Source organism: Metopolophium dirhodum, chromosome 4 (assembly GCF_019925205.1).
Source record: "Metopolophium dirhodum isolate CAU chromosome 4, ASM1992520v1, whole genome shotgun sequence".
In the NCBI taxonomy this organism is placed as follows: domain Eukaryota; kingdom Metazoa; phylum Arthropoda; class Insecta; order Hemiptera; family Aphididae; genus Metopolophium; species Metopolophium dirhodum.
In genome coordinates this window covers 37,454,373-37,466,780 of record NC_083563.1, presented here as the reverse complement: position 1 = coordinate 37,466,780, position 12,408 = coordinate 37,454,373, and the positions used below count along the sequence as shown (strand labels likewise).

At 32.3% G+C, this 12,408-nt stretch overlaps 2 protein-coding genes across 3 annotated transcripts in view; one reads left to right on the top strand and one right to left on the bottom strand.

Annotated features, from left to right (window-relative positions):
- LOC132942546 (peroxidase-like) overlaps window positions 1–2,535 on the top strand; it is a 44,396-nt gene extending 41,861 nt beyond the window's left edge. The window contains exons 11-13 of the mRNA XM_061011073.1: window positions 8–206; window positions 742–847; window positions 2,222–2,535. Coding sequence (XP_060867056.1) covers window positions 8–206; window positions 742–847; window positions 2,222–2,291 — 375 coding nt within the window. The 3' untranslated portion in view covers window positions 2,292–2,535. The remainder of the gene's footprint in view (window positions 1–7; window positions 207–741; window positions 848–2,221) is intronic.
- A 394-nt stretch (window positions 2,536–2,929) lies between these two features.
- On the bottom strand, window positions 2,930–11,250 carry LOC132942547 (4-hydroxy-2-oxoglutarate aldolase, mitochondrial-like). Of its 2 annotated transcripts, none has more exons than XM_061011074.1 (7): window positions 10,930–11,250; window positions 7,914–8,042; window positions 7,326–7,423; window positions 5,750–5,908; window positions 5,176–5,272; window positions 4,926–5,059; window positions 2,930–3,334 (listed from the first exon to the last, which is right to left on the bottom strand). In XM_061011074.1, the coding sequence occupies exons 1-7, from the start codon at window positions 11,126–11,128 to the stop codon at window positions 3,185–3,187; spliced, it is 966 nt and encodes a 321-aa protein (XP_060867057.1). In that variant the 5' UTR covers window positions 11,129–11,250; the 3' UTR covers window positions 2,930–3,184. The 2 variants fall into 2 exon arrangements, with proteins under 2 accessions (XP_060867057.1, XP_060867058.1); XM_061011075.1 differs by lacking the exon at window positions 10,930–11,250 and adding an exon at window positions 8,893–8,984.
- Window positions 11,251–12,408: the final 1,158 nt, after the last annotated feature.

Genomic DNA, 12,408 nt, shown 5'->3' with positions numbered 1-12,408 from the left:
TTTACAGAGAATTGAACGATTAGTCAAAATCTATCCAACAGTCGATGATATCGATTACCTGGTCGGTGGTATGCTCGAAAGAATTATTCCGGGAACGCTAACCACTCCTTCATTTAGATGCGTCCTCGGGGAAGGATTCTTCCGTTACAAAGCAGGCGATCGATTCTTTTACGAGTACGATATTTCGCCAGGAGCTTTTTCACCGGGTAAGCATTAAACGTTTTTCGCCGAGTTTTGCTGCAGCTGTCGAGAATGTATATATTATACAGGGTCATCACCAAACATGCGCATTGCTCATTCCTATTTTAGTGTTCAATAATATATTTTTTAAAACTAAATTTTTTTGAATTTCCAAGACGTATAATGTACTTAAAGACCGTATTAAAATACAAATATTATATTAAGTCCAGAAGAATTTTTAATCAATTATGAAATTCCAATAGATAAATATTAATTGCTATAATACTATTTTCAAACTACTACCATAGCCCCCTTATCTTTTGAACCTATATTATTATTAAGTGTATTTTAAGATTATTAAAAAAAAAAAATTTAATTAAAATAAATGCACAGTTCATTGACAACGTAGTAGTGGTGCAGAATATGGTCGGTGATTAGCTCTGTATATATTAGGTAGAAATGTATACACTTCATTATTTACTATCACGCCCCCCGCCCTCCTCCCCAACGAAATGTGTGTCTCAAACCACATCTTTTTAAACTTTATTGTCACGGTTTCAGATCAACTGTCCGTCATCAGGAGGTTCTCGTTGTCCACTCTTATATGTTTGACCGGCGATAACATACAGACGATGCAGAGAAACGCATTCCTGCAAATCAACCCCGGGTAAGTTATTATAATATTATTTGGATAATACATTTTTATATAAATAAAATATATAATAATATGTAATTTGCACCATCGCACAGGTAATAAAAAAATGTGGTTTTAAATATGCGACAGTATAAAAATATGTAACTCGCACCTCACACGTAAATTTGATTGGTACATGAAATTGTAGTTTTCACCAAAATTACAATCGATATTTATACTTAGTTTGCCATTAGTAAACTTCGTCAACAAACGCAATTCACGACATCGTCGCAAGTTTGTAGCGATGCACGTATATTACAGGCATGTCGGTGGGTCTATTTTGCTTTATTTAAGCTTTGATTTATTTAGGTTTACTCTTTTTCAAGCATACGCTTCTTGCAGAGAGATTCAAGTTTTATGAATTAAATGTTTACTGTCAGTGATAGATATTTATGCTAGGCTTAGGCGTCTTTTTTTTAATATTTCTTTATGATGTTTTCTATTTATTATGTTGGATATGTGTTCATAGTTGGAGTTTTTAATTTTTTGGATTGTTCTATTTGTTTCCAAGTTAACGGAGTCTTCTATAGACAATATATTTAACGACGATCGGATTGTATCGTTAGAAACATACCAGTCGCTGCCTGGGTCTATAATATTATGTGAACCTATATAGGCTAAGAACATGCCAACTGCAGTGGCGCTGAAAACGTACTTCGAGTAGTTCAATTGAACTGCTTTAATGATGTATGGGCGGGTGAGTAGGTATCGGATAAAATAATTGAGCATACTTCTTAGTATTTCTGCTATAATTATATTAAACACAGATACGTCATTAAATTATTTATACATAATTAGTCGAGCAAGTTTCACAGTCGTTTGAAGGGCTGGGTGGTCCAATCGAACTATTTCAACTGCCAGCTTTAATTTCATTCGGCTCCACTGATGCCACGTTCTGTATTAAAACGTGATGTCTAAACTTCCCGAATACAACGACGGAGTTTAATATCTAAAGTACCACCCATGTCTATAAGGCAAAAGTGGCAAAACTATTTAACTCTGATAGTATATAAAAATACAATATCAGTTGTTACTTGGTTTTTGCGGGGAAAATATTATAGTACACTTGTTGGTACCTAATACCTAGTAGATAGTTGATTGACCTCTCAGACACTGTGCCACCGGTTGTCATTTTGTTGTGCAAATTACAATCTCGGATACCACCCACCTGTGCGCGGTGCAAATTAAAATATTACATTTCACCATTTTTGGTCAGTCGATTTACTTTGAATCGATTTTCGTGCGAATTACAGAAAACCGTTAAATTTTATGCCTAGCGACAAAAACGGTTTAAATTGAATTTGTTCTTAATTCCATTATTTTAATTTAATTTTACTTTCGTTACAGGAACGCGTTGGTCCCATGTAGGCAGATCTTGACCGAACTAGATTTGGCTCCGTGGAGATTCCAAAGTTAACCTCGTATAGCCCGCGTTAACAAGCTTGGAGAAAGAGGAGAAAAAAAATCGACGTTGCGTTTGTGATATATTGTGTGTATAGTACCAGAAGTTAGTCTTAAGTATTCAATGTTTAAATATTTTTATGTTTAGTCGGATAAGTTTAAATTATTATTATTTACATCGTTACCAAGATTTTAAACACAAATCGTCCGAAAGTCAGGAAATGTATAAATGAAAACAGAATTAAAAAAAGTGCCAATGATTTTTTTATTATTATTTATATATATATAGTCTGTTTTTATTCAGAAACGCATAAAAAACAATATTACCTATCTCACTATTGATTTTACTGGTCAATATTGATAATATAGAAATGTTATTGTTTTTATCGTAAACTTTTTAACGTTCTTACCTATTCTTGAATTTTTAAAGTGTAATGATTCTTGTATATCTTATTCTTTATACAATGAAGTGTGTTAAACATATTATCATTATCTAGACTCTTAAACGTGCCATGGCAAAAAATATCGAAACCATAAATAAATATTTTTAAGGATAATGTAAACATTTTTACTCTTCAAAACGTTGAGCTGACATTTTATAATCATTTTTATTCACGGTTTCCTTTGTTCCGTCAGTGAAAAATTATTATAAAATATGCTTCTTATGAATATAATATAATATAATAATAATATGTGTTTTTTCCTAAAATATTAGTTTTGTATTTAATTTATTTAGAAAAATGTATATTTACGTTGCATTGTAAGTTAACGTGTCGATATAATTATCTTATTAATTGTATGTATACTTGTATAAAATAATGTATTGACTTTTGTTTGTAATAAAAAGATATATGATATATATGATTATGTAAAAAATGTTTGGTGTTTTTTTGTTTCGTTTTCGATTCTTTACAAAAATCCATCTTTTTCCAGCGTCAGTTTGATTTTCGCAACTTTCTCGGCAGTGATTGGCGGCAACGGAGATCGACACAGACCTCCTCTGTAGCCCAAAAGTTCCATCGCAGCTTTTAGACCGGCCGGTCCACATTCTTGCATGAGCTGCAAATAAAAAATACAGTTAAAAACGAGTAGATTGATATCGATAAATCTGAGCTGTGGTAAATACCTATAAGTACATTTTAGAGGTAATAGCGGTAACATGGTATCGTATAATATCATGCGTGTAGTGATATACTGCGTGATAGAAATTTAAATATTATTTTATTTATATTATAATGACGTCTCGTTGTCACATAATAATATATTATTTACATAATACTTACGTCGAGTGAACACAATATAACTAGGTAATCAAAATGTTTAAATGAATATCGTCGCCACAGCAGTTGCTCGACGGCTGTCGCATAATAATACTGTTGATACTATACAAGAAAATGAATTGGATTTCCATATTATGTTATAAAATAACATAACATTAAATAACATTTTCCATTACACACGTACACGAACAGATACGGTGTAAATAGGTGAAATCGACGATAGAATTGACTTAATCGTTATTTAAGAATTTACCTATACGCGGTAATGTTAAAAAAAGGTCGTCTATAAGAATGCGATTATAAGTATAGTATACGTATCAATTGACTTCAAAACGAAACATCTCCGATATCCATATCATATATAGCTGCAAAGGCGTGAAACTGTACATTTGGGTGGGAGGCATAATACACACTACCTATGATTATCGTGCTCTGCCCGAAATCGTCGCAGGACAAATAATCGCTTGAATAGAGTAAAATAATTCAAATAGACTTTTTAAGTACTCAAATACGCGTATTTTAAATACTTTCTCGAGGTGTCTGTATTTGAATTCAAAAACTTAAATAATTTTTTGTCACGCATGCACCGAAAGTTTCGTTTTCTATAACAGTTGAAGTGTTGGAAAGCGACATTTTTCCATCCAGCTGGTGGCAAAGTGGAAATCCCAAAAAGTGCCGGGCGGTGGAGTGGAAGTACTCAAAAGTTCCGGTCGGTAAAATGGAAATCCCCAAAAGTGCTGAGCGCGCATATTACGCAAATCTACTGCACAACCAGACAATCGTGGTTCTTACAAAATATAAACTTTTGGTTACATCTTATATTCGTATTACAACCTCCTTGCATGACGCGAAAACATTTTTATTTCATGAAATTGTTTTCGTAGAATAATCTGCTTGATTGTTGCATAGATCCCGGCTACATAGTGCATTATTTTTGCCGTGATTAACTCTTTTTATTATTATTTTATTTTGATATAATAATTATTATTTATACTGAAATGTATACCACGGTCCTTACAAAAAATAAACGCTTGGTTACATCTTATATTAATGCATAATATTATAACCTCCATGCATGACGATTAAAATAAATAAAACCAAATCGTTTCTTTCATGAAATAATGTTTTCGCAGAATAGTCTAGTTGTTGCATAGATCCCTGCGACCCTGCATCACCTTTGCCGTGATCGTTGAAAGCAGAGGCGTGACAAAAATACTTTTCAACATTTGTCTGTGCCTGTTGTAATTAAATATTTTTAAAAAGTCTATATAATAATAATAATACGCTTGGATTAGTGCATTACTCCACATTATACAGGTGCGTTTTATCACACGTTAAGACGTTATAAAAAAATCAGACAAACGACTCACAAGCAAATCGATATTGACGAGTTTCCTCTGCAGTTCCAATGCCTCCTGCCATCGACCCGCCACCGCCAGTTCGTGCATCTTACACAACGGTTCGCCGAGTACAGCGGCCAGGCCGTTTATTCCGCCCGAGCAACCTTGAAGTAAACAAAAAAAAATTAATAAAAACTCGGCCTTAACGAAGTCATCTCACAAAGGGACGGTAGAGGCCGTAACATTATTTAAATATAATATTAAGTGGTGTGCAATTTACCGACGAGCATGGCGGCCAGTAAGTAACTCGCCGACCCGGCAACGATTTGGAATCTCTGGTCTCGCGTTTCGGTGACCAGCGCTGCGAGTTTTCCCATCTACGCCGGAAACAAAAACAAAAGGTATAGTTGCGCGTGCGCATAACAATTTATTTTTTCGTTTCCAATATAATTATATTCGAACACGATGCCGCACAGTGGGATGAATGACAATTTTAGCGTGCCTATGTTATTTATCTTTGAAACTAAAAATAAAAAAATAATATGTCATTATTACATGTTGGATAACTGTATGAAAAAAATTATATTTTTTATCGTTTTAAGTGGGAAAATTAAAAAAATATATAAATGTATAAAAGTTTGAAAATATTAATCAAATAATATATATTTATTTTTTACAAACACCTCAATAAGACAGGCGTGTGTCAATTAATTCTTTTTAAATTTCAATTTTAGCGTCAGAATACGTAAAAATAAATTATTATTGATAAAAAACCAATCATTTTTTTAGTTTTAAAAACAGACTTTTGGCACGCTAAAATTGTCATTCGTCCCTCTGTGAAGCCGGTGGCTTACGTCTTTATCCTTAACGCCGACGATGTTTGGGTGTAAGGACATTTTCTTCAGTATTTCGACGCTGAGGTCGATACCGGTCACGGGCACCATGTTATACACTATGACCGGCGCAGGACACGAGTCGGCTACCGATACGAAATGCTCATACAAAGATTGCTCCTGAAAAGTTTTGTATTTATAACGTCATATCTTTGGGGAAAGACTCAGTAAAAATCGAGCATCGTGCCCATCAGTTGCTATAAGTTTTGATACGACCCGTCGCGTTCCATCGGCCTTACAGACGACCGACTCCATCGCCGACACCTACTCCTCCGGTCGGAGACCGATACACTCTCTTGCCCCCCGGCCACTTAACTGAGTTGTGTCGAAACCCGGGCCTAGTATACCGCATTAGCCACTTTCTGCGAGTCAAGGCGGGTTTCCACTATGTACGTACGCGTGTACGTGCATATAAATCCTTTTCTGTGATTGGTTGGTTAGGTTCAGTTACCACACGATTAACCACGATACCGTGTTGTTGGACATAGCTGAACATTTTTCGTGTACACGGCAAACGTGTATATAGTGGAAATCCACCTTCATGCACCTTGGTATACAAACCCCGGCAGGTGTAAACGCCCGTGCCCCAACACATATTCCTTCGCCTTGTACTTAGGACCTGGCAACTGCCGGTCGCGCCAGCTCTCACCGCGACGGCCCGTCTCCATAGACCAGCCGTCGCATCCATGACCCTCACTGCCCCCCTTGTATAATATATTGTTTATACCTATGTAAGATATAAAATCAAATGTAATAACTAAAACCAACGTGCTATTATTCCGGACGCCGGTCCGCTGTGACCGTGCCGTCTCAGAGTGCTGTACTTATTTTATTGTTTATTAATATTAACAATTATTTATTATACCTATACCCAGTACCCACTATTGTTTTTTTGACGTAAATACGTAGGTAGGTACGTACATTTTATATACAGGATGATTCGACTTGTTTGTCCTCGTGTGCCCTACCTCCCACTTCATATATATTATTATACATATACATCATATTATAATATATGCTAAGGGTAGGTACATATCCCGCACTTGGATCAACCTGCCTAAACTTTAATTCGCTACATATTATACATTATGTATGACACATTATGGAAATTAGGGGTTCAAATTTTAAAATATTTATATTAATCAACTCTAAAAACTGGGACTCGATCTTTTAAGATTCACGGGTAAGAAAAACCATGAATTTTAATGATCATATTATATAGATCTCTAATGTAGTAAATATTAAACATTTAAAAATCGTATTTAAAATATATTTAACAGAACAATGTTAAGAACAGAAACAAACATGGTGAAACACCCTGTACATAGGTTTAGTTTTAATTTTTTTTTATTCGACATGGAACCTTTTTAATTGCTGGTCATTTTACGCGGTATTTTAATTTAGGGGTGTATTTAATTTTTTTAATCTCTTTGAACAAATTAAACATATTAGGTAGGTATAATATATGATATTAATAATTACAAAATGCGAGCAGAAAGAAAATGTTTTATTGTATTATGTAGGTAATGTTACATACCGTCATTCTAGTTTTGAAGTAGAAAGGACTCATCACCAAAACGCCATCTGCCCCGACTTCAGCTGCGGCTTTACTAAGGTCGCACGTCATTTTAGTTGCTATAATATAAAGACAATCATTTAAACTTATTGAAAATAATATTATTTTCATTCATTGTTCGTACTAAAAATATACTTGAACTATTATTGTGCACGTGTGTGATTTTATTTTGAAAATATAAAAATAATATAGAGAATTGCTCAAGTGTAGGTATGCGCCACATTACATATTACATTTTTCTTCTCATTTTGCACCTATATAGATAGAGTGTATAATATTATGTTAGCATAGGTACTTTGCCATGCACGTGATATAAACACGATTTTTTCTCTAATGCTTTGAAAAAAATTAGTCTAATAATGGTATAATATTCTTTCTCAAAAGTTTTGTAATTCATTTCGTTTAGATAATATAATTTACACGCAAGGGCTAAAATTACCTGACCACTGGTATTTTTTTGGTTTAACGAGAATCGTTCAACCGATGTATAAATAATATTATACTACTATTTGTTATATTATATTAAATTTTTAATTTATTTTATCTTACATTCACACGTTGTACCAGCAATCAGTAATTTGTCTTTTCCAATCATAGATCGAATTTTGGACACCATTTCTATTTTTTCTTCGGCTTTTAAATATGGTCCTTCACCATTAGATCCACCCACACAGTAACCTGAAAAAATAACATTATAGTTACTTATATAGTTATTACATGACCAAATATTGTGTAGGTACAATTTTTTTTCGCAAATAGTGCAAAATAAATACAATGAACCCGTTGTTTGTTAAAACAAAAAAAATTCCATTTTTAGAAGTTAAGCGAATAGAGTGCTTTTAAAATAATTAAAAATTACATTTTAATACCATTACAATATGATAATGCATTATTAATTTATTATATAAGTTTTTTCAATTTGCTATTTTTATAAACAGAACTTTAATAAACTTTCATCTCTCTTATTGATGGTATAAAATCAAGTTGGATTTACAATAATGGTAAAAAAAGAAAATGCTTTTTGTATAATGTTGTACAAGAGAGGCTGTATAAAAATAAGTTGGGCTAATCATAAATACGTATTACAAATATTTTTTAGATGAATTTATACTTAAAAAAATTAAACCATACCTATAATTGTAGTAATGTATAAACTTAATATTTGGGAATCAAATTATATTATGTAACATAATATTGTCTATTACATAATATAATATATCATTATTTCTTTTAATCGATCGTTTTAGAAAACATAGTCTTAGGAACTGACAACAGATCGTAATTTTTCCTTCAAGCTTTATGTGAGTAAGGTAATTATTGTTAAATTATAATTCCGTGCAATTCTTAAAAAAAAAAAATAAGTTGATATTTTAATTACATTTTAATTTAATATAATTTATTGTCAATCACCTATACCTATTATATCACTATTACATAACACGGAGGGATATTCATTTCATGCTTATAACTTATAAAGTTTCTGTTTTTATTCTATGTTTATTTTACGCGCACTATCCATAGTACCTACATCTATTATAGTTGTACTCGTAATATTTTGCTTCCAAATACGGTGGAGATAAAATAGTGAAACTACAAAGATGATAAAAAACCATAGTGAAACGTTTAACGTAAATAAACTTAAAAAATTGAGGCTATTATATATATTTTTATTTATGTGATTTATTTACATTGTTTTTTATCTGTGCACAATAAGTGTACTTTTGATTTCCTGTGGAATTCATTAAATTATCAATATTATAATATATAAATTAAATATATTTTTAAAACGTATGAAATCATTTTATATTTACAATTCACTTCACGATCGATGTTACATTATAATCGTAATGGAACTAAGTTTTTCACACACGGTAAGTGTGTGGTAGCCGTCAGGTAATAATAGTAATACTAATATTATGGTAATTACTATTTATTTGTCATATTTAATTGTTATGACTAAGGTATGACTAAGGTATGACTAAAACAATTACAGACGAGGACGATAATACCCAAGTATAAGTACCTATACACCCATAGGAGTCTAGTAAAGTTTTAAATAGGCAAACATATAACGATATAGGTTATTTGATAATATATTTAATTAATGACTTAAGCGATACCTTATCTGTCAAATGACTAAAAAACGTTTATACATATTAATATATTTTCTAGGTAACCAATTTTTGTGTTATTATGTAAATGAAGGCGCTAACGTATTTTTTTAAGTACCTATTAAAATCGGTAACTTTTGTTAGGTAGGTTATATAATATGCCAGTCACCCGCTGTGCCTTTAAATATAGTTTTCGTCGAATAAATAATAAATAAAATAAAAAGATATAACACTAACATTCCTTAATGTTGTGATATGTCTTATTACTTATAAGAATCGTTGCAATAAATTAATAAACACCTTATAAACATTAAAAAAGTGAGCAAGTTGGTACCTTTCGGCTGTACAGTAGGTGTTGAGTGGGTCGGTTTAATGGATGTGTTAAATTTGAATTAATTAAAATAATTTGCAAATGTTTGAAATTTTGATGAATTTTGTCAAAAATTTAACTTTAAGGGGGTTTCAGTCAGGCATTTTCTAAGGAGTAAGAATTAGTCAAATCATGTGGCAGGTAAATCCAGATCATGTTAATGTTGAATGTATGCGAGTGTAAAATTAAGATTATTGTGTGTTTCTAAAAACATTCTCACACTCTCCGTCACAATATGTCAGTATATTAAATAAGAAAAAAGATTTCCGATTAGAAACATACCTCGGCGGTGACAAAATTATGAGACTGGCAGGTGCGATTTTCAATCTGTAAAAATCCTAAAATGTATTAACATCTTCTCTAAAAAACGGTAGAGATATTTTTTCAGAAATATGAATTTCTTCAATACACACGATTGAATAAAAATGTTGTAAAAACTAAAATGTTTATAATATTATAATATTGTCAAAAGTTCAAACTTTGAAAAAAATGCTCCAAAAGATTCTCTAGAAGAGATAAAAATTTTATTATTTTCATAGCATTAAAATCGAACCATCCAAAGTTTCAGAATCGCAGTCACAGCAGAGGGTCCTTAAATGCTTAACCTTAAATGCTCATTAAAAATCTCGTGTCAACATATTTTTAGTATTTTCAATCCATTATTAGAACAACGTATGATGAATCTTACATAAGATTTTCAAGCTGTTAGGTGATATTTTATTGACAGTAATTATATAAAAACTACTAAATAAAAATCAAACATTTCTTATGCCTATAATAATAGCTCTAAAAGAAGTAAACATATTTTGAAAGTTTTACGATTCAGTAAAAAAATCACGTATCTGTGGAGTTAATAACTCAGAAACTACTTATTAGAATTTTGATTTAGATACATCATCATTTTCAAGATAACAAAATTACCCACTAAATAATTTGCAGTAAAAAGTGAATTCGTTTGAAAAATGTTGGTTTTAAATATTTTATTACACCCAGACGCTCTTATGGACACGTTTAACAGTCTCTAATAAAGAATCATATTAAGGCGGTATATTATAATATAATGTGAAACCGCGGTGGTGGTCACCTCTAAACGGTATTTTTTCCCATCGTTCGAAATTGAACGCCAGCGCTCCGTAGTCGACGTCTCCGTTCGCCTTGTACGGTGTGGGTATGGGCACAAAAACTCCGCCGAGATCGAATTTCGACGCCGCGGACGAGCCGCTGCTGATCCGGCGCAACGCCACCGCTGGTCTAAGCGCGTTTGATAGCATTTTCATTTGCATTTTCGGTTTTTTTTTTAAATATTGTTTTATATCGGCACTCTACAGACTAAAACTGGACACTCAGTCTCGGTTTCGGAATCGGACTGGAGCTGCTCAGGGACGGCACTCTCAGTCGTAGCACACTGCGGACATAATATAATACCTATGTAGGGTGTCACGATAGGTGAGACAATAATATTATGAAGTTGGTACGATCGCCGTGAAGCCAAAAAAGGGTTCCGATCGGGAATAATAATAATAATACGATATCGACGTATTGTGGTCTGAGACATTAGATCCCGCCGTGACGCAATCTTATAATATAATAATATATAATATATTATCATGTACGGGAACAGAGGTTCTCAAATTATTTTTATTTAGCACAAATGTACGGAGACAAGTAGACAACGTAGTCACGCGCATTCCTCCAATAATGATTTATAATATTATTTTAGAAATCACCTTAGTTGACCAATATAACAGCTATACTGTATTATTTAACGAGTATTCTATATCTTGAGTTGTATAGGCACTATTATAGTTATCGTTCAACTAATTTTTTTAGTAAATTATTTAACTTAAATGTAGATACAAGTTAAAATGTTTAAAAAAAATATACTTATATATATAGTTAACAAATACAAAGTCAAGACTCGAGTGAGCTGATTTAATATTTATACTACTATTGGGACATGAAAAGTGTTGTTTGATCCGAAATCGGCTGGTTGAATTAGTTATACAAACAATACGTTTTGTAACAAATCCTTATACATGTTTAATAGAAATTTACATTTTTTTTAGCGAATAATCGTAGAAGCATTTACCCCGGCGAGGTGTCTTTAAGTAGACCGAAGTAGTCGAAGTAACACTACCTATATAATATAATATGTCTTTTTTAAAGTGTACCAATTATTATGGGTGTGTGTATATATATATAATGTTAAGTGTATAATAATATCATAATGTGGCATTGGCCGAAACTATACAATGTAAAAAAGAGATTGGTTTGTCGACCGCACAGAAATGATTTAAATTCTGAATGTTATATAAAATTATGCACATCCTTGGGGGGTCGCGACTCATGGTTTGGGAACCACTATCATGCTCAGTGCTTACGCTATGATGGTCATGGTGTATACTGTATACAATGTTATAATATACTATATAAAAGCAAATACAGATGCCATTCAAAAGCCTATGACCTTATAACTTTATATGTTATTATGTAATCTCGACATGCTAGTCGGACGCACTTCACAACTATACGAGTCCATAACGTATTATAGATTCGACCAGAC

What these genes read in the sequence shown, in the direction of transcription:
- LOC132942547 (XM_061011074.1), bottom strand. Translation starts at nt 11,128, where the DNA reads ATGCAAATGAAAATGCTATCAAACGCGCTTAGACCAGCGGTGGCGTTG. An exon ending in TGCTGGTACAACGTGTGAAT is followed by an intron (nt 7,424 to 7,913) that starts GTAAGATAAAAT and finishes TTTATATTATAG; the next exon opens with CAACTAAAATGACGTGCGAC. An exon ending in TCGGCGTTAAGGATAAAGAC is followed by an intron (nt 5,273 to 5,749) that starts GTAAGCCACCGG and finishes TTTCCGGCGTAG; the next exon opens with ATGGGAAAACTCGCAGCGCT.